Source organism: Microchirus variegatus (assembly GCF_963457635.1).
Source record: "Microchirus variegatus genome assembly, chromosome: 14".
In the NCBI taxonomy this organism is placed as follows: Eukaryota; Metazoa; Chordata; class Actinopteri; order Pleuronectiformes; family Soleidae; genus Microchirus; species Microchirus variegatus.
In genome coordinates this window covers 20,633,378-20,654,096 of record NC_139815.1, presented here as the reverse complement: position 1 = coordinate 20,654,096, position 20,719 = coordinate 20,633,378, and the positions used below count along the sequence as shown (strand labels likewise).

Here is a 20,719-nt window from a genome sequence, read left to right as displayed (position 1 = left end):
ATTGTTAAAATGTGGCTGATTTTTGAGTCCAACAGCAAAAAGCGGTTTGGATCATCATATCGATTGACTCTCGATTGCTTTAGCCTGTCTGGCAGGGTGAAAGTTGAAAGATCACTGAAGTCTGAAAACAGGAGACACGTGCTAGCTGAAAAGTTGTAAGTTGATGTCTAAACATGCACAAAACGTTTGTAAACAGCCGTAGGTGAAGCTCGTGGAGGGTTGTGTTTCATGTAGATGCGTGACAGCCCGAGACTTACATTATTTTTGACGTAAAATACACTATGCTATCTAGCTAGCTGTCGTTAGCCTCACGCTAGTTGCTAAAACGTGTGCAAATGTCGAGTGTGTTGAATCTTTAGAATCTTACAGACATAAAAAGACAAAGTCGTTGTTTGAATATTCAAATATAGTATCTGAATTGTCATTTACATATAATATAAACAAACAATGGCATTCACACAGAAAGTAAATCAAAGCAATTGATAAGTACATTACATACGTATTAGTACTGAATGTTTTCAATAACAATCTAGCCAACGCACAAGAAATTAAGGCAACTAATCAGCGTACATAGGTTTCTCAACTCTTAACCAGTGGATCTGTAATTAATCTCAGTTTGACCAATATTAAATACCAGCCAGTTTCCACTTGTTAGAAGATTTGTAATGAATTAGTTATTTTTTACACACACATTAAGTGATAATGAATTTGATCTCTGCATTTATTCCACTTACTTTACTTGTCATTAAAAGGCACCACCGCGTGTCCGTAGCATCTATTATAATTAACATGTAAAATAACAAAAATGAAAATGGAATAAGACGTTGTTAAAAGTAATACGCATCATTAAAAATCATCTACTTCCTTTCCTTCCCGACAGTGACATTAGGAACTTGTTCTCAGCTGCCCATATTTAATTGTAGCCTGTTTCTTTATCTTACAGTCCAAACCTACCTTTTGCAACTGAAATCCAGCAATATCTGCAGCCGTAGCAGCTGCAGCGATGGCAGCCATTTACTCCGGTATCCACCTAAAGCTGAAGAGTCCTCACACTCCATGGGAGGACAAGCTGAAGCTGGCTCGGTTTGCCTGGATATCACCTCAGTGTCTGCTGCCCAACAAGGAACAGGTAACAGCTTGTGTTCTCAAAGGATAATGATGGTCATGAGAGAGACTATTGCCACTGTTGTACAGTTCTAGCACAATGTTTATTTTGCTTTTCCATTAGAAATAGTACCTGGTGCTTTTTTGAAGTGTCGTTACTGGAAGAGTCATGAGCATGATGTCGCACTAAAACAAAATATTTGACATTGAACATTTTGATAAGTTGAAGTAAAAAGCATCTCTTCTTTATTACATTTATATGTTGGGAGCACACTGTTACATGTTACAAAGATTATTGGCGTGTGTGTGGTTTGAATGTGGGGTCTCTCTCAATCTCAGTTGGGATTGGTCCCAGCTCCCCCCACAAATATTACATGTCTGTCTTTGCTGCTACAGGTGTTGCTGGACTGGTGTACCCATGCTTTGACAGGATGGTACAATAAGAAAGTGGACTATTCTCACAATGTACTGGAGGGCCTGTGGTGTTACCTCGATGACCTGCTTCACAGCCAGAAGCTCCACTCACATCTGAAGCAGGGCAAGACCGTCAGCCTCAGGCTCAACATGGCACAGGTGCTGTGTGAATGTGCTAAACAAATGCTGGGATCAGCCTTGGCCAAAATAGCGCCGTTTGTAATTCAAAGAACCATCATAAGTCAGGAATATTTGCCCTTAGATTTTTTTCCATTTAGCAGCATTTCTGACTAGAAAGTTTGTTAATTGCTCACACAAGAACACACCTTAATTTACAGATGGAGGCAGAAGTGGGTCAACAACCCTTGTGTTGTGAGTGACTGATTTTAAGGCAACACAAACACTGCAAATCCAGAGGATATGAGAGCAGCAGAAAATTATACATTTACACATACATTTGAAAACCCACCTATTTATACTGTTTTTTATATGGTGTTTTTTTTGTTGTGATTTTACAATTTACATCTGTTTTTCTGATAGTAAATTTAGGAAAAAAACTTTTTTTCAGTCAGGAGCCAGAGCTCCACTAACAGGAGATCCTCTGTGCTTGAGAGGTTGTGGGGTCAAAGACGTCATCCTGTTTTGATACCTCTTTCTTCCTTTATTTTTCTAGCTGTTGCTTGACCGTCTTCAGGAGTGTGCTCAAACTGGCTCCAAGTCCTTGCTGTGTGTGTCCACTGTGCTGAGCGTGTGTCAGGGCATTGTATCCTCTCCTGTGTTGTCGTCCGTCTTCATCACCAAGTATGAACTAATGGTTGAACTGCTGGTCAAACTCTGCTCTCTGGCATGCAACGAGCTACAGCAGCCACTGCTCACGGAAATCACAATGACTGAGTCTGCTACATGTCAAGACCAGGTGATGAGTGAGCATCTTCAAGCTCAACCTACTGCCAACACAGACTCTGTGGACACAAGTGAATTCCCTTCCAAGCCTAATGAAAAAATGCGTACATCTAATATATTTGAACTGCTGCTTCAGGTGTTATCCTGTTATTTAGCAGTGCAGCGACAACAAGCGAATCCTAACAGAATCTTTACCATGGTAACCAACCAGCTGCTCCAGCCGTTGGTCCTCCTCAGACACCTGATTACCTCTGCTGACCTCTTACACACAAAATTGCATCTCCGTCAGCAGCTGTGCAGAGACATCCGTGCCAAGATTGACTCCACCCTTCATTCCGCGCTCTTCCCGTCCGAGCACCTGACGTCCTACAAGGAGGAGCTCCTTCCTTCCAAAGACAATCCTGGGAAACGTGGTGCAGGAGGAGCAAAAGGTCCTTTAAAACCAGTCAGTGCCATACTTTCCAAACTGAGTGCTCAGGGTTATTGTGAGCCGCTGCTGCTTTACTCTGTGAAATCCAGTATAGTGTCCCTGCTGTTCCGTTTTTTTCTGGACAGCTATGGAAAAGGAAGAGGAGAAAGTGAGGAAGAACAGAGGATGCTGTGTTACTATTTTCTTGTCAGATTAGTCCCAGCCTTGGATCTGTGTATTGATGGCGACACAGTCTCACCTGTAGAAGCAGACAAGCCAGTCTCTGCATCACAGGGGGAAAAGTCTCCCCCAGTCTCCATTCAGTCTCCTCAGAGCTGGAGCCTGGCCCTGCTGGCCTTGGAGTCTCTGCTGAGCCAGGCTCTGTCAGCTAATATTTATAATGTAGCAGCAGACAGGATAAGACATAAAGAAGTCCAACTCAGCTTTTACAGGGCACTAGGACAAATACTCCTCAACCAGGCTCAGCCAAGGTAATAAATACCTCCACCTAATGTGTTTGCCCTTCAAATTCATGAATTCACGTTTTTTTGTTTGTTTTTCAGCATCCCAGCTTGGTACCGCTGTGTAAAGGTGCTGTTGAGTCTCAACCATCTGATTCTTGAACCAGACATGGACCAAATGTTGTCTTCAGCCTGGGTTGATTCTGAATGTATGGATGCACGAGTGCAGCGGGCCAGACAGGTGAGACAGTAAATCCTGAATTTCACTGTGTAGAGACTAGGGTTGGGAACTTGGGTACCTCACTCATTTGAAGGGGGCAGATGGGGCAACATATTTTGGGGTAACTAACTGAACAGAAGTGATTTACTCTATACCAATAGTGGTTGCATGCACATGGAACCCCCTCAGTTGTATTATTTGAACAACAAACTAATTTACTTGTCAACTTAGTTTGGTTCTCGCTTTTTTGGGGTAGAAGTTCAAAGTTCAGGCCATGATTTAATTTTGATTACCATTGTAATATAATCCACAGACAACAAAATGATGTGAGACAACAAGAGAGAGCAACGATCAGCTGTTCATGAGTTCCTCTTTTAGCCCATTTTGATAAATGAATGAATCAATTAAAACAATGTCTTCTTTTGTAACACTTTAATTAATGTCCATTGCATCTCACAAAACAGTTGAGATGGTTTTAATCCTGTATTGAGTTCTGATAATAATTTAAAAGCTATTAAAATACATATTCATATACACATACATATACATTCCATATACAAGAAAAGTTCAAGCAGAAAATAAACTGGTCATGAATGTTGTTTAAAATGCTTTATTTAAGACCGGATGTATTATCCCAACAGGTCATGGTGTGCAGTCTCCTCCAAACCTATACCAAACTGCGCCAGCTTCCTCGCTTCTTCTCCGAGCTCCTGTCTGTGCTCTGTCAACCTGCTCAGGAAGAACTCCGACCTCCTCTGCTGTCTGACATGGTCTCCACCTCCCTAAGGACTTGTCTTCAAGAGACACCTCCTTCCCAGGGCCTAGAGATCTGCTCATTAGTGTTGGAGAGCATGAGGAGATGTATACTACCTGACCTGGTAAAGGCAGAGAAGATGGAAGTTGATGGAGGACAAGATCATGAAGGAGAAGGAAGGGACGTGAACATGAACCAAAAGAGACAAGATGCATCTCTGAAGCTCCTGACTCTTAGCCAGCTCCTTCATGCTGCTTTGTTTAACCTAAAGACTCTAGACAATGCATCTCCAGTTCCTTTAGTCAGACAGGGTCAAGCCCTGATGAAGCAGATGCAGGAGGAAGTGAAAGACTTACTGCAATTGTTGTCAGTGGAAAATCTGCCTGGTAAGACAAAGATAAGCTCAAGTCAGAAGACGCCAAAGAAAGGCAAAAAATGTCTGGAACACAAAGAGCCAGAGATGTGGGAACAGAAGACCCAGGAGGCTACTCTTCTCCTCAGGTATACCTGGGTAGAAGTGGACATGCTTTTTAATCTCCACTGCAGTAAATACACATCTGACCAGAAAAGTAAGACTGAGGATGAATCCTTTTCCAATGCTCCAAACATGACTCACCTTGAGAGTCTCATATCTGGAGATATCTTACCAGCACGACTCCTTCCCTCCCCTTCCAGCAGCCCCATGAGTTGTTTGTTGTACAAAATGCTCACACTACAACAGGTGAAGAAGACTTTGTTATACAGTACGTCGCTCAGTGAACCGAGCACTGCTGCATTGCTGAACACAGCAGTCCAGTTTGTTTTATCTAAACTGAAGCTTGAGGTGAGTCTAGATGGAGAGCAGGTGTGGGATGGACAGATAAGCAGCGTGAACTCAAACTCCTATGCTGTAGCACACTGGCATCTTGTCACAACCAATCTGCCTTTGATTGCTCCTTACCTGAGCGGAGAAGACATGGACTGTGTTGCAGATTTTTTAGTCAGTTCAGTACTCGGCAGACAGACAGATGTGCACAGGCCGTCCAGCTCTCTCACTGTGCCCCTCATTACTTCTCAGCTTCTCCAAAGTCCAATTCTTGCAGAGTTACCTTCACTTTTCTCTGCGACAGTTTGTACCCTAATACAGAGAATTAGAGATGTTCTCATGGCAGATCATAAGAACAAAGATTGTGCCTCATTCCCAAAATTTCATGAGTCTAGTCAACCTCTTTCCACACCAGTAAAGGATGAGAGTGTAGTTGAGGATATCTTATCTTCCTCTAAGTCTGGAGAGGTGTTTGTTTCACTTACTGATGCACAGACAAAGGAGCTGATTAACCTAGTTCAAATCTTAATGAGTGTAAACCCAGATGGTATGAACTCTGAGGATCTGTCCTCTGTTTTCCTCCTCCTCTTTTTCATGCTCACCACCTGCTCTTGTCTGTCAGACCCAAAGGTTGCTGGTTGTTGCGACTCTGGAGATGATATCAGGTTCCTGGTGAGCCTCCTCAAGATGCTGACCATTCTTGTGGAGAGCAGAAACTTAAGAAGTGTTCTGAAGGTAATTCACGGAGGGACGCTGCTGCAGGCTGCTGTGTCGTCTCTCCTCTGGCATAGCAGCAATGGAAGATTTCAAGCCACGTCCAACCCTGATTGGTTGGATTTAATCAAAGCAGTGCAAGACTTCATCACGTCCTTGACTGAGTTGATTGTAACCAGAGGAAGCAGTGTTGTGCTTAACTTGGAACAGTTTGTCTCATTTTTTACCAGTAAGGAAAAGCCAGATCCAGGAGAATCCATTTCATCTGTTCATCTTGAGCTTGCATCCCTAACATGTTTGGCCCAAACATTGAACTCTAACCTGGGAAGAAATAAATCAATGGATCAAACCTTCACCCAAATGATCTCAAGAGTCATTGCAACACTGGGACCAGCTGTTGAGTCTGTCTTCAGCCTCCAAACTCTGAGCAAAGAACCCACTAAACCAGCAAGTGTCCTTGGTCAGGCCTTTGTGGTAGATGTTGTAACTGTCATGCTCCACTGTGAGGTGTCCTCACTGTCAGTGAACACCAGGAGCACTCTGGATCACATGACCCTGTATCAGGGCCTGTGTCAACATATCCTCAGAGGTCTAAGCTCTTCCCTCGGGTCCGTGGATGCTCTGGTTTCTTCTCTTCACTTCCTGTCCACTTTCTATGATGCAGTCGAGAGGACGAGGGGAGCTGAGGAAGATGGAGGAAAGGAGCTGGAGGAACTGTACGTTCAAATCCTGCAGGGTGTACGCAGCCTGTTGACAGGTACATAGTTGTTGTAGTTTTGTAGTGGTGTTTGAATGTTATGCTACAATTATTATACCCTATATGTCATAGTTACTAACCAAGCAACCGGCCATAATGTAGTGCACTTACTGAATTAAAAAAAACTGTCTGACAGGCAAGAGGAAAGATGACAATGGCAGTGAGTGTGTGATGTAGAGATTTCTCCAGGAGGGGGCGTATTCTGCCAGAAAATCTAGAACTGTTTCAAATGTCCATAAATGTACAGGCCAGGCATCATCTTAATCTCATGAAGACTCTCCACAAACCTGCGCAGTGTGGCCAAAAATGTTATGGTGATAAAGTGTCAAATTTGTTGATAGTGATGATTATCATGAGAAAATGTCAGATGAATAAAGATAAGGTTCAAGACGAAACTTGTTAAAGAGAAAAACCTAGATGTGATGAGCTCATTAATATAAACGCATCAATTAGCAGTTCATTTACATAATGCACTTTATGTCAGTGCATAAGAGCTAAACATTAAGCATTACTTTGATTGCTAGGTGGTTATAATTTTGGCCACACCGCTCCGTCTGTCTTTCAACGAGCAGCATAATTAATTAAGTATAGGATGGATTTGGATGAGTTTTCCAGGTATGTAGCTTATAGCCCAAAGAAGATGATTAGATTTTGTTTATGATATGGATTCAGGATAGGGATGTAGGGGATTGCTTTGACATTGTGGGAAACTGTCGTCAAGGTTAACGGTTAACAGAACTTAAATGTGCCCTTAGCTCCTCGTCTGTCTTCAGAGGACATCTGTGAACTGGAGTCAGCAGTGCTGGAGCTGCTGTGCCACCTGTTGGAAAAGAGTACGACAGATCAGTTGACGTTGCTGCTGGTGATTATCAGAGAAGGACTGAATGCTGGAAAGCTGAGAGCCGGAAATTACAGGGTGAGGCCATGATCTGTCTTCATCGTTTTGTTGTTTCTTGTTTAAAGAGAACCTGTTTTTCTTTTTGGTCTAATCTTTTCACTCTGCCTCTAATGTGCCGTAGGAGGTGCTGTGTGCAGTCACCATCATTAAGCTGCTGTTCTGTTGTCACTTACCTGAGACCTGCTCTAAAGCTCTGTGGCTCATTGCACCAGAGATTATATCCGCTTTGGTGGTGAGTGGCAAAACCACACACATTCAAACCAGTGCACACAAAGGCACATGCCGCATTTTTCATTTTCTATTAATCTGTGAGTTGAGTTAACCATTGTTAAATGTAACAGCTGTGAAAAATCCTGATTCTTTCAGGTTCTATTTATACACATCTAAGAAAACTAGACATAATATGTGCAAGCTTGTTTTGTGTCTCTCTAACGGAGTGTGTGTGTTTTCTCTGTGTTCAGTTCCTGGTTAGGATATGTAGTCAGGACACCTCCCTGACACTTCCCTTTACGGTTCCCACCGTGACGACTATGACGTCACTCCTGCGCCAGGGGGAGGGGCTCATCACCAACCCCCATCATGTGATCTTGGTGCTCGGTGCACTGCAATCGGTGACCCTGGACCACTTGTCACCGAACGCCTACAAGTCGGCATTCAACGCTGTTCACGAGTTGCTGTTTGCCATCATTCAGTGTCATCCTCAGGTATGACCATTCAGATGGATGTGTGAGTGCAGTGACACGTGGACACGACCAAGGACGAGATAAATCTTTGCTTGAGGGAATTGCGCACAGTTTATTGCTTTGGGTAACAAATCAATCAGCTTCCTATAATGGCAGCGTAAAAAGGAGCTGCCCACTCTGGTGTTGATGTTACAAGGAAAAAGTATTTTAATCCTATAATCAGAGGAATTAAATTTGTCACAGAATTACACTTTTAAATAATCCCACAACAACGTTATAAGAAAGTAAACAACATAATAAAAAGTCCCAAACTTGCCACATTAAGCCACATTATTTGGTGACATCAAAGTAACGTGCATCAAATGTTATTATTTGTAGCAGGTGATATCATCAAAATTCATGAGGGTTTGGAGATGCAGAGTTTAGGGGTGATTTTGTGATTGGGCTAATCCCTATAATCTGTGCTTCTTAGCCCAAAGCATATTCCAGGGGAATGAAGCTTTTAACCAGGAAATACTTCAGCTCATCAGTGTCATGCCACAGCTACTTGAAAAATGTTCAGCCTTAACTCAAGGCTTTTTGTATTGCAGAAAAAAAACTACCTTTTCCCTTAAAGTTTAAAAGTAGTTTAACTTCAAAAAGTTAATTTACATTCTGGTCTACTTGTGGCCTTTTGTCCTGGTGTTTATGTGATAATTTCTCTTGTTTTCTCTGTCGGAATTGTTGTCAGTGTTTGTTCAGAAACAGTGACTGAGTGCACCTAAAACAGGGCAGCTGTGTTGAATAAAACAGAGCAAGAAGCAGCTAATTGTTTTCAGATGTGCGTGTGAGGACATAAGAATAGATGAAAGTAAAATGACAGAGGAGGAAGATAAAATTCAGAGGAGGAAGCAAATGAAGAGAGATTTATAGAGGACGAGGGAGACATGAAAATAGGGTATTAGGAGAGGAGGGGAGAAGCAGGGACAAGATGTGGTAGGAATGTTGTATGTGTGAAAAGTTTCAGGATAATTTAGATTAGAGAGTGCAGGAGAGTGAGGAGGAGTGGTGGAACAGCGAGGGGGGAGAGGAGGTAGTGCAGCTGGCACACAATGCTAGGCTGGCATGGAGCAGGTTTAAGTCGATGGAAACCATTAGTGAGCTTCAGGCAGAGGAGGAGACGTCTCCCAGCTCTCTTTTATCCTCTCCTCATCCCTCTTTCTGTCCACGATAGGGACAGAGGTACAGACAGAAATACAAACACAGCCCATGAGGGGATCAAACTTTACATTACTTGTAACCAGAGGGTTTCAGGGAAATCAGGGTTTGCCAGTTGCCAGGGCTGCCCCATTGCTCCCCGGGCACAGATAAATGCTGCCCACTGCTCCTATGCTCAGTAGTTTGGAATGGGTTCAATTGGTGTGTGTGCAAACTAATTGTAATTCTAAAATTATATTAGATATATTTGTTTTGTAATCATTCATAACCAGTTTTCTTTTAAGTTTCTCAAACCCTGTATTTTTCAATTTCTTCTTGCTTAGTTATGACAGTGTGACAAGATCAAGTGTCCTTTGTTGCACAGAGAACTATTTAAACTGAACACATGTTTTTAACAACCAGTGTCCTCCTGAAGTACCCTCCTCAGACTAGACTATACTAATTATCCTATTCACCAAATAAATTTAAACACATATTATGTATTCTGGGGATGTAAAAATAATCTAAAATATGACTAGTTTTTGTTATTCACATGAAGTCTAAATATATTTTAGACTGATCCATGTCTACTGTTTAAGTGACAGTAATTGAACCTAACCCTGTACCACCTCTACACTTAACTGAACATAAAGGTTTTCAAACATAGTCAATATGGTTTGTATGTTTTTTAGAAGCTTTTACCTGTTAAAACTGTGAAAGTTGCCAAAACTGTAGTTTTGTCTAACATGTATCCTAAATTAAAAATACCTCCTAAAGTGATAACTGATATAAAAAGTTGTGTTTTATGTGTGTATGTCTAGGTGTTGTTGAACGCAGCCCCCTCCTTCTTAAATGTCTTCTACCGTCTGGTGGTGTCCATCATGCAGGAAGGCCGGCAGAAAGGAGACAGTGACACAGGTAACATCTGCAGGATCAGACAGTGGAGATGTCATTAAATAACTGAAGAAACATGTTTTTGTGAAGTTTATCAAGATCAGATTTCATGAATTATTATATGATTTTTACCTTGAAGCTGCAGTCGTCAGAATTGCTATAGAAAATAGTTGATGGTCATGTCTCATTTTTGTTAAATACTAGTTTTAATCCAATCCAATCCAACTTCATTTATAACGCACTTTAAAAACAGCAGCTGAAACAAAGTGCTGTACATCAGAGATAAATAAATAAAACGTACAAATGTGTGACCTAATAGACCTAAGAACAAACAATAAGACATACAATAAAATACTATAGATAATGAATATTGGAGGCTCTCAGTCCTGAGTCGCTCCCACCAGATGAGCACAAACAGACGCATGCACTAGTTCATACGCAACAGATGACCTGAGGCTATGGCTCTATCACTTTAATACTTAGTCTTTGTTCTCTTTAGGTTCAGATGGTGACGTCTATCTCCAGTGCTCCAGACTGATTGAGAGGATGTACTCTCACATCGCTGTATCAGCAGAGACCTTCACTACGCTGTCAGCCTTCATGGTGGCTCACTATGTCACAGAACTGCAAAAGGTACACACACACACACACACACACAGCCCTTTTGAAGTTGTGTCACAAAATGAGATGTAGCCCAAATGTCTTCCGTCTTTCAGGTCTAACAAAGTTGCTCATGTATCAATGTAGCAGGTGTTCTACTTCAGACAATGCATTGAGTTCCATTTATTTGGACAGCCTAAACAACCAGTTAATCGGGTAATGCCCAACCCTTTAACTGTTAAACCTAACCCTAGGGCTGTCACCTTTTCCAAAAATGAAGTACGAACTAATTTATAATTTATTTTGTCCAATTTAATTAATATTAATTAATTCACACACCACTGCTCTCCAAATACTCTACAAACATCTGGAGCTCCACAAACAGCTGTCACTTTTTGTTAAAAACTTGAATTTATTCTGAATGTGGGATTAAAAATGTGGCTTTGAACTGCTATTCTGCGTTCAAACACAAACTTTTAATCCCACCTTCAAAATAAATTTGAATTTGCAACAAAAAGTGACAGCCCTACCTAAAATGAATCAGTTCTTTTGAAATGAGGTCCTGTCTCAGTGGGACCAGGTTTTGGTGTCCATGAAAACAATTTGGTCCTGATAGTGTTTATGCCAGAAAGGGTCCCAAATCCAAGTACACACCCCCTCTAAACCCTTAATCAGCGAAGATGAATTAGAAAATATGGAGCAGCTTACATTTCAGCACTTGGGTCTGAGAGTTCTCACAGAGATCCAAGTGCACACACACACACACACACACCGTACATATTTCGGCTGAGCCTTTGATCCTGCCCACTTTCTGTGGTTGTTCACACTGAGCTAGAGGGATTGAGTGGAGCATAGTGACAGAGACGCTGACGCACAGAAGCTGCGATGGGAGGTGTTCACACTCAGTGAGCAGGTCCAGAGTTACTGTAAGTCACTGTGCTGGAGGTTTGAGGTTGGATGTTCCCTCAGAGCAGTGAGTCACGTCTGGACGCTGCGACCACACTGCATTTAACGTGATGCCAACCTGACTCAGCAGTCTCCAGCACAGTCGGCCAGGCGGACGAACAGACAGACAGGCAGACTTAATGCAGACAAAGGTGTTCGGGAGACTTTTTTATCTTTTGTGCCAGTCATTAGATTTTCCTTGAATTTGATTTGTATACTGCTTTAGATTTAAATTTAGACATCCACTCGATGGACCTCTTAGTAAGTCAGAGTTAATTTATACGTCTCTGTGTCAGAACTGTTTCTCATGGCACTGAGCCTGAGCTGAACTTTCCATGCAGCAGCAAAGTGTTTCTAAACCACAGTGTAGTTTTCTGCTTGAACAAAGATATGTTTTATGTAACAGATATGAACATAGTTTATCCTCAGGCTTCTGTCTTTTCCCCCTTTTTTTTTTTGAATTCCTTATCTTTTAAGCTTTGTTTTTAAATTCCCCTCTGCAGGTGACTCTGCGACCGGACATTAAGCTGCATCTGACGGAGGGGATCTATCAGATTCTGGACTTGTGTGCGGAGCACGATATCAAGTTCCTGATGGGCGGACTTCAAGCAGGAGTGAGAGAGGTTTTCAATGAGCTGCATGGCAGCTACACGCACTACCACAAAGCACGGAGGCAAGGAGAGGACAAGTACACCGTTTGATCTGCCCCAATATTGTCTGTAATGGTTGTGTTCAAATCCTTCTCCAAGTGGTTGACTTTAGTCACACCCTGACTGCATCATAAATATGCAGCGCACAGCTGCTATGCATTCACACAGTCAGTACGGAGTCAGATCTGAGGTTTTCCTATTGCTGCAAACGCAGCAAGTGATCTTTATAATATTATGTATATGATATAATCAAAAACAACTGGTTTAATTGAGATGTGATTTACATTTCACAGAAAAGCTGAAAAAAAAATTTCTAAATTGTACTTGTGTTTTTATTTTGCCAAAAATGCATTTAAAAAAAAAGATCCTTTTTAATTAAATCCAATCTCAGCTCTATTAAGTTGTCTTTTGTCCTCTTTTGTCTTTCTTTCACTGAGGATTGTTTTCACATTTTTGTGACTTCCAGTCCAGTAGGTGATCACTTAGGAAATAGAAGAGATTAGAGTTGAAAATGTGTTGCAAATAAACCGATACAAACAGGAAGTTTGACATGCATTTTCATCTCCACCATTTAAAGAAACACACTTTTATTGGAGTATCTAAAATATTTGAGGAGGTTTTGACCTTTTCTTTTCTGAAATGTTTTCTGGTTTCTTTTATCTTGACCCTCAGATTTGATGTGAAGCTATAATGTGTATCTGCGTGTGTAGGTGGGCGGTTGTAGTTGCTCCAACAGGATAGAAAATGTCTGCTGTTCTCATCCTGCCAACGTCAGAAACTGTGGATTTACTGCTCGTGCTGAAGCCTCAAGGTCAAACTCAGCTGCTGACATGGACTCTTAATCGAAAGAATGGGAAAACTCAATGAATGTGCGAAAATACCGTAAATCTGTCGTTGTGGGAGGCCCTCGGTACAAACTGTCACCCGAATAACAGGCTGTTTTCTCTTCAGATAGACTGAAGTGAAGGTTGATTTTGTTTCTTTGAACATAACTTCAACTTTGCATACGTTATCTCAAAGCACTGTGCATGGACAACAATTCACACAATGAGCAAACACTCCAGTTGACGGTTGAGTGAGCAAATGTACCTTCGGCACAATTGCTCCATTGATTTCTACTGCTTTGTCTTTTCCACCCAATTATATTTTTTGTTAAAGGCAAAACTCACATTAATTTTAGTTCATTTAAAGGGGCATTATGTAATAAATCTAAAGCAACTGGCCATAAAATCCTCCTAATATGTCACAGAGACTCAGGAATAATGTTCATATAACAAACTGAACTGAACAGTACAGCCAAAATATTCGCATTAAAAAAATCTTTTGCAGACTGCAAATCATGTTTATGTTTTGAAATCATGTTTTGGCATGTGGCGCAACCTACAGCCTTCTACCAATCATTGCAGTCAGTAGAGTCTCAGCTGCCGAGCAACCATGGGTTGCCATTTACGTCAGAAAACAAAACCTAAAAGACCTTGGTTTTTTTAATTTGAGTGTAGTAACCGTTTTTGGCCGCATTCATACATATGGCACTTTTAAGTTATACTTCAGATGCTGTCATAATCATGGCTCAAAGAAAATCAGCGTGAGGTGGATCTTTAAAAAAAAAAAAAAAAAAGTACAACAGAACATAAACTTAAACCCGTCTCAGTGTTTCAAAATTGGATTTGATCCAGTAAAAGTATACTGTGGCAATGTATTGGTGTATATCGTTTTTTTTTACAACCATAGCATTTCAGTTTAATAAAGGAGCAGCTCAACTATGAATAAATAAATATTACAGCCTTGAAGGAATACCGAGGCAAATGGGGGGGATAAAAAATAAATCATAAAATAAAGTCTGCTCATTTGGAATGCAAAACAATACAGCACCAGCTGTTACTCACTGACTGAACTGTGACTAACTTTAATGTTGTACAGGTAAATGTTGTACAGGTAAACACTGGCTGTAGTATCAACAAAGTAATTGAGACGTGCATGGAAACTACGTTGTACATAAAGTCACTTGAGTTTAGTTTGATGGAATACAGTTCAGGACACAACAGTGTTATTGTCTTACAAAATACAATACATTTATTTTCGTTTATCTCTTTTTCCTCACCTTTAAAATCCCATTAACAGTCCACAATGGTTTAGCCCTGCAATACACAGTACGTCTGACTTGTGCACTCAGCCTCTCAGGTCATCAGGCAGCCTTTTCCTTACTGTCCCCTGAATAAAACCAAGGGCAGGCAAGGGATCCTTTAGGTATTATTGTCTGTTTTATTGTTGTCAGGCTGCATGTTGACCTGAGAGCCATCACTGCACTAACTAGAAAACCTGCCTGCACACACGCACAATGTGTGCATGTGTGTATGCAATTATGGCTGTCTGTGACTGGGCGTGTGTGGACAAGTGTGGATTAATTCTTTCTGGATGTTTACACACGATGCTCTCCATGTGTTCTAGTGGTTTTCATCTTCCTTGCTTCCGCATATGAAACACATTGAATTTCTTTGTAATGGAACGTGCTATATACAGTACATTTGTCAGTTATCTGGTTGTAAAATAATCTATGTAAAAGACATTGATATTGATATTGGAAATATGGAGAGAAAACTCCGTTAACAGTGATGTATTTATTAACTGGGAAAAGAAACTCCAGAATAAACAGGGTTTATGTTGGAATGTTCCCTTCTTGGAGTGTGACCATAGTTTGAATGACCCTTTTCTATTATTATGAATGCAGTACCCATTCAGTCAGTTCCTGTTATTTTATTTTTTTACCCGATATCTCTTGTATTTCAAACACTGCACGCACTGCTGCCAAGTTTGAAAGCCTGTCAAGATAACCGTTGGACATTAACACACAGACAAATGTCCTTTGCAGTTATATATTGGTGTACAGCTTTTTGTTGTTGTGTTGCTCAACTTTTTAAAAAAAAAATTTCTTTCTGGGGGACGAGTTGAATTGTTGACAGCAGAACTGATCCTCCTCGTGGTAATTTGAGGCTCTCGTAAACAGTTGTTCAAGATGTTCAGGGCAAAGGGCAACTGAACAAACCCTCTCTTAACTACGAGCTGCTAAATTTGCAGCACATCTGTTTCTCCTTCTTACTCCTTGAGCTTGACTCCCATCCATCCGTGCTCTAACACTACTATGGTAACATAAACACACTGAGTGTCTACTCAGACCACCGTAGAGTAAGCAGTAATGAATAAGTGTGTGTGTGTGTGTGTGTGAGATATTACTGTAGAAACAGCACAAAGTGTGTATTGGTAGCATTTCTTCACAGCTTATAGAGCCGTTTGCTTTCCAGTCAAATTCAACTTTTGTCACAATAACAAAATGAAAAACGTCAGCGGCAGAATGAAGCACACTGAAGACAAACTGAAGATTTTATTTGAGCTATAGTTCCACTTGACTGATCCAAGTGCTGCAGATCACAGAGGAATGACACAGTGACTTATTATAAAATACATCAGAGTATTGAAAGTTTTTTTTTAATGAAGTAAGTTCTATGTTTAACTATGAAAAACGTGTACAAAGGCATTAAGGCTGTGAAAACAAACCTTTTTCTTAAAGCTTTACTTATTCTATGCACTTATATAAACATTAGAAGTGTGGTAACTTGGTCCCACAAAGTAAGAAAACCCTCTCTCGTATCACTTTACTGTTTATTCAGGAACGTAGCACACACGTTATCTATCTGTATACATAAATATATAACACTTAATAGAGACATAGTGTGCTTAGGGGTTAGTACTACATGTACAAAAACTAAAATACTACTAACATAAAAAGGAGAGAAAATAAACTAGCATTCACACAAGTACATATAAATATAAAAGGAAGGAAAACTTTAAAGTTCAGTCTGTAAACTGAAACCTTGGTATTTACACATATTAAACCCGGGTTAGAGTGTCTTTGGCGCCCCTGGTGGCTGCTCGCGGCACATGCGGCTCCACAGCACACAGTGAAATCATTATTGATGAATACAGCTCCCACACACACACACACACACACACACACACTACTGACATCTTACAACATATACATTTCCGGCACGGACCGTCCCCACCCCTTTACACATCTTTAGCACGGCACGGCTCGACTCCGCTCACGGACACAGCCAGCTCGGGCCCTCCTCCAGGGCTGCGTGAGCCGGTGTTTGATTGGATTAGAGTCGGCTAGCCTTTGCCCTCTAACCTCGCCGATGTTGGTTGGCTGCTTCCTGCTCCCTCCGCTCCTCCTGACCCACTCAGCCGCACGGCGAGGCGCCCTGCACGGACACAGCCGACAGAGACAAGCCGCTCCTGCCTGACCAGCGCCGAGCCGAGTCGAGCCAAGCCACAAGCACTCAGCGGCAGACGGAGGAAAAGCACGGGAGCCATGCGGAGGAAATCGAGGATATTGTTGTGTTTTGCGGTGCTGTGGGTTCTAGGAATAGCCTACTACTTCTACTCGGGGACAACGCTGAACCGAAAGGTGAGTCTGCCGTGTTGCTACCGTTTTTTCGGGCCACACCGCTCCGTGTCCCCGGTGCGAGGGGGTGTTTTCTTCCCGGACAAAAGCGAAGATGGAGCGGCGTGATTTGGCTCTGTCGTCCGGGGTTTGTGTGACTGTGGAGTTTTGTGTGTGATGCGGGGCCTTCCTCGTATCAGTGGGCAGGCATTGATTTGGTGGAGATGAGCGTGGACAGCGGCAGTAGACTGGTGGGGCTGGCCGGGGCGACATGCACGGACCTGCCGCGGTGCCGGTGTTTGCTTTCCCGTGGCAGCGGGAGCGGTACACGTCCACACCGACCGAGGCGAGGCTGCGTGTCTGTGTGAGCCGCCGTACTGTGGCCGTGGCGCCGGTTACAGTGAGAGTGGAGGACAGGGTGAAAGCACAGCGGAGTGATAGTCCCGTATGTGAGGCTGCCGGCCTGGCTCACAGGGCCGGACGTGGAGGTGGAGGTGGAGGGTGGAGGGGTTCGCCTATAGAGCACGTCAGCACAAGCTGCTGCGGCTCGGTCGTGCAGCTGGGTCTGCACAACCGAGCACGCATCGCTGTTATCCCTCAAAAACACATTTTTTTCCCCCTGGGTGAGATGCAGGAGGGACGCTGGTTTGGTTTGCAGCCAGAAAAAGTGCCTGATAACCGATGTTGAAATCAGTGAACACACAATCCAGGTCTTTGACAAGGTGTCAGTGGATTTGTATGGAGTTTTATGGAAGGGGCTTTGTAAAGGTAGACTGATAAATCAGGTGGACCAGGTTTTAAATAATCAGCACTTATGTAATGGAATTAAAATGTGTTCACCAGAACGTGATACATGCTATACGATGTCACTATATAATTTTTTCTTCCAATAGTTAAAGACTACTCTATGTAACATTTGTGCCTTTTAATAATAATAATAATGCCTACAACATTAGGTTGAATAAGCTGCTACCTTCTATGCTGGTGCCCTCTACAACTATTATTATTATTATTCACCGTTTATTTATTTTTCACAATGAAGAAAATGTATGTACAGAAGAGACTAAATTATCGGCCCAAGCGCTCCCGATATATCGGATATCTGCAAAATTCCTGCTGTATTTTTGGTGTGTATCTGTGACATTACCTCATTAGCCCTGAAGGCTCGAAACAAACAGCTCAGCCATTGCTGAGAACGCTGTGTTTTATTGTAATCTCAGGCTCAGCGAGATCTCTGCAAAAACCCGGTCCGGTTACGTAAACCTCAGTTCTCCGGAACAGCAGATCGTCCTGCTCCGGGCACTAGTCCGGGCACATCCGGTTGCGTACATTGAACCGCAGAATAATGTCCGTTGTGGAGGTGTTTCACGAGCGACAGTGTCTTCTGACTCTGGGTCTGATTCCGGGTCAGAGTCATAAAAGGGACTGCGGCGGCGAGTCGTGAAGAAGCAATTTTTAAACATTGTTAAAACAATTTTTTGATAATGAGTAGCAGTGCATCCACTGTTCCAGAGGGGGGAGCTGCGCTTCTGAGAGCTGGTGTGCTAATTACGTCACTTCCAGGTATTGGCCAATCACAAGACAGTTGGGAAGGCTCTACGCTGACTGGCCAATCACAACACAGTCTGTCTTCCGGTGGTGAAATTTATGTCTGACGAGAGCTTCAGTGAGGGGAGATTTCTTTCGGCTCATTTACCGCAACTAGGAGTTTTTTTTTTTTTTTACCATAAAAGCAAGTTAATGTATGTAAGTAGACCTCCATAACTCACATACATATGCGATAGGACCACTCTATGGGAGCTTTAATGATGGCATTGACTTTACTCGTCTCCTTTATAACTTTATGTGTGAACCCCCAATGAAACGTTAGTGCGAGGAAGGAAATATTTGGCACTACTGGTTAGCCAGTCATGTTGTTGGTGCGTGTATTTGTCACTCGTGGATCTGGTTCTGCTGCTGAAACTCTCCCCATAAAGAACAATAGCACAGAGGATTCTAATGGACAACAATGACCTCCTATTGCTCCCCGACGCCATCAAACTAGGGCTTTTGTTATTGTTTTGATGTAGAGACCCCTCAGAGGCAGAAGGGACGTAGCATGTATTTAATATTTAGGTTTAACGTTGGTTTTTATTTAAAATCTTACTGCCTGGAGACAAAAAGAGTCACATATTGTAATATTTTACACGGTGCCTATAGTACAAAACGACCCCAGCGGTATAATCTGGGGTCGTTTCAGTCGGTTCAGCAAGCTGTGTGGCCGAATAATTAGGTCAGCTGACTACCTTAATAAACATGAGCCACCACTGAGTCTAGACCATCACTCACTGACAGTTCTCAGGGACGTGATAGAGAAGATTCAACGCAGCGGTTCCTCTCTCTGAGCGTCATAAATTCAAAATCTTAATGCAGCTGCAGATTTGAGTTTGCAATTTAAGCTTATCAAAGCAGTGCCACAGAGAATGTGTGCCATAATCAAAGCGGAACTATTTTTTGACAAGTTTTTTTTTCTACCCATTAAGTTTCAAACTATAATTTACATATTTCTTCCACTTTCACTCATGAGATTTTTTTTAAAACCACTGTTTTGAATATGTTTATTGTGGGAACGTTCCTATTCCGTGTTGTGTTTGTGTTGTATTTGAGGGATATATTGTTCGGCTACTCAAATTCTAAAAGTGAAGAAGTGGAGAATTCATTTTTTGACCTCCCCCACGGAGGTAGTATATGTTTTCGCTGGAGTTTGTTTGTTTCTCCGTCTGTCTGTTAGCAACATAACTCGAAAAGTCACGGACGGATTGGGATGAAATTCTCAGGAAATGTCCGCAATGGGACCAGGAACAAGTGATTCAATTTTGGGTGTGATCTGTAGCCGCTATCACCCATATTTATATTCATAAATGTAGAGGGTTAAAAGTCAAACCCTTTGACCACTTTTTGTGCGTTCAATAAGGAAGCAGATATTTTTTTAATATTTATAACTATTTTATTTGCTTTAAGGGCAGCTAGTTCGAGTCCTCAGCAGGTTCAAGGGCTGTGGCACCCCTGAGCTCATTGCTCTTTGTTAATTGGATGCTCTAAATTGACCCCTCTACATCCCAGTGCTGGTCTCAAGTCCGGATAAATGGGTGGATTGCGTTAGGAAGGGTGGAGCGTCCGCTGTGATGACCCAGAGGCAGGGAGAAGCTGAAAGCAAAAAAAAAAAAAAAAAAGCATTATATTTGCTATAAATGTCAGATAATTAAATATTTACTTTTGATGGTGACTGAAAGCTGAAGAAACCAGTGAACTGTGGTCACAACTGGGGAGAAATGTCGGGTTAAATCAGCAATCCACTGCTGCTGTCAGGACAAATAAAGGCTGTGAACATCACAGACAAGAGCCTGGGTTTAATCCACTGCTCCAGTGTCTGCTGCTGCTGCTGCTCTCCCTGTTTGAATGAATGCATGAAGATCTGTTGAAGATCTCATGAGCTAACACTGTTGTAGTTGAACAATAAATCAGGTATTAATGCTACGTTACCGTTGAGGCTGATTTGTAATGTTTACAACTTGGTCTACTAAATTGGCTAAAAGTTGAAGAAACCAGTGGTTTTAAATTGTGGTTTTCTGTCTGCGGCAACAACAAGGATACATTTTACAAATACACTACCGTTCAAAAGTTTGGGGTCACTTAAAAATGTCCTGATTTTGAAGGAAAGCACTTTTTTTTTTCAATTAAATAGAAATGAAATGAAAATATGAATTTAAATACACTCTAAACATTGTTAATGTTTCAAATGACTATTCTAGCTGCCAACGTCTTGTTTTTAATAGAATATGTACATAGGTGTATTGAGGCCCCTTTCCAGCAACCATCTCTCCAGTGTTCTAATGGTACGTTGTGTTT

General features: G+C 41.9%; 2 protein-coding genes across 2 annotated transcripts in view; both read left to right on the top strand.

Moving 5' to 3' along the window:
• The first annotated feature begins 103 nt into the window (after positions 1-103).
• On the top strand, positions 104-12,632 carry urb2 (URB2 ribosome biogenesis homolog). The gene is made up of 12 exons (XM_083901093.1): positions 104-155; positions 944-1,129; positions 1,501-1,677; positions 2,192-3,321; positions 3,394-3,532; positions 4,153-6,541; positions 7,297-7,457; positions 7,561-7,671; positions 7,901-8,143; positions 10,120-10,216; positions 10,692-10,825; positions 12,241-12,632. Exons 2-12 carry the CDS (start codon positions 1,004-1,006, stop codon positions 12,436-12,438), a joined length of 4,905 nt encoding a protein of 1,634 aa, XP_083757219.1. The 5' UTR covers positions 104-155; positions 944-1,003; the 3' UTR covers positions 12,439-12,632.
• A 4,115-nt stretch (positions 12,633-16,747) lies between these two features.
• galnt2 (UDP-N-acetyl-alpha-D-galactosamine:polypeptide N-acetylgalactosaminyltransferase 2) overlaps positions 16,748-20,719 on the top strand; it is a gene marked incomplete at its 3' end in the record, with an annotated part of 47,255 nt that continues 43,283 nt past the window's right edge. Inside the window, exon 1 of the mRNA XM_083900663.1 lies at positions 16,748-16,855. Within this exon, the coding sequence (XP_083756789.1) occupies positions 16,760-16,855 (96 nt within the window). The 5' untranslated portion in view covers positions 16,748-16,759. The remainder of the gene's footprint in view (positions 16,856-20,719) is intronic.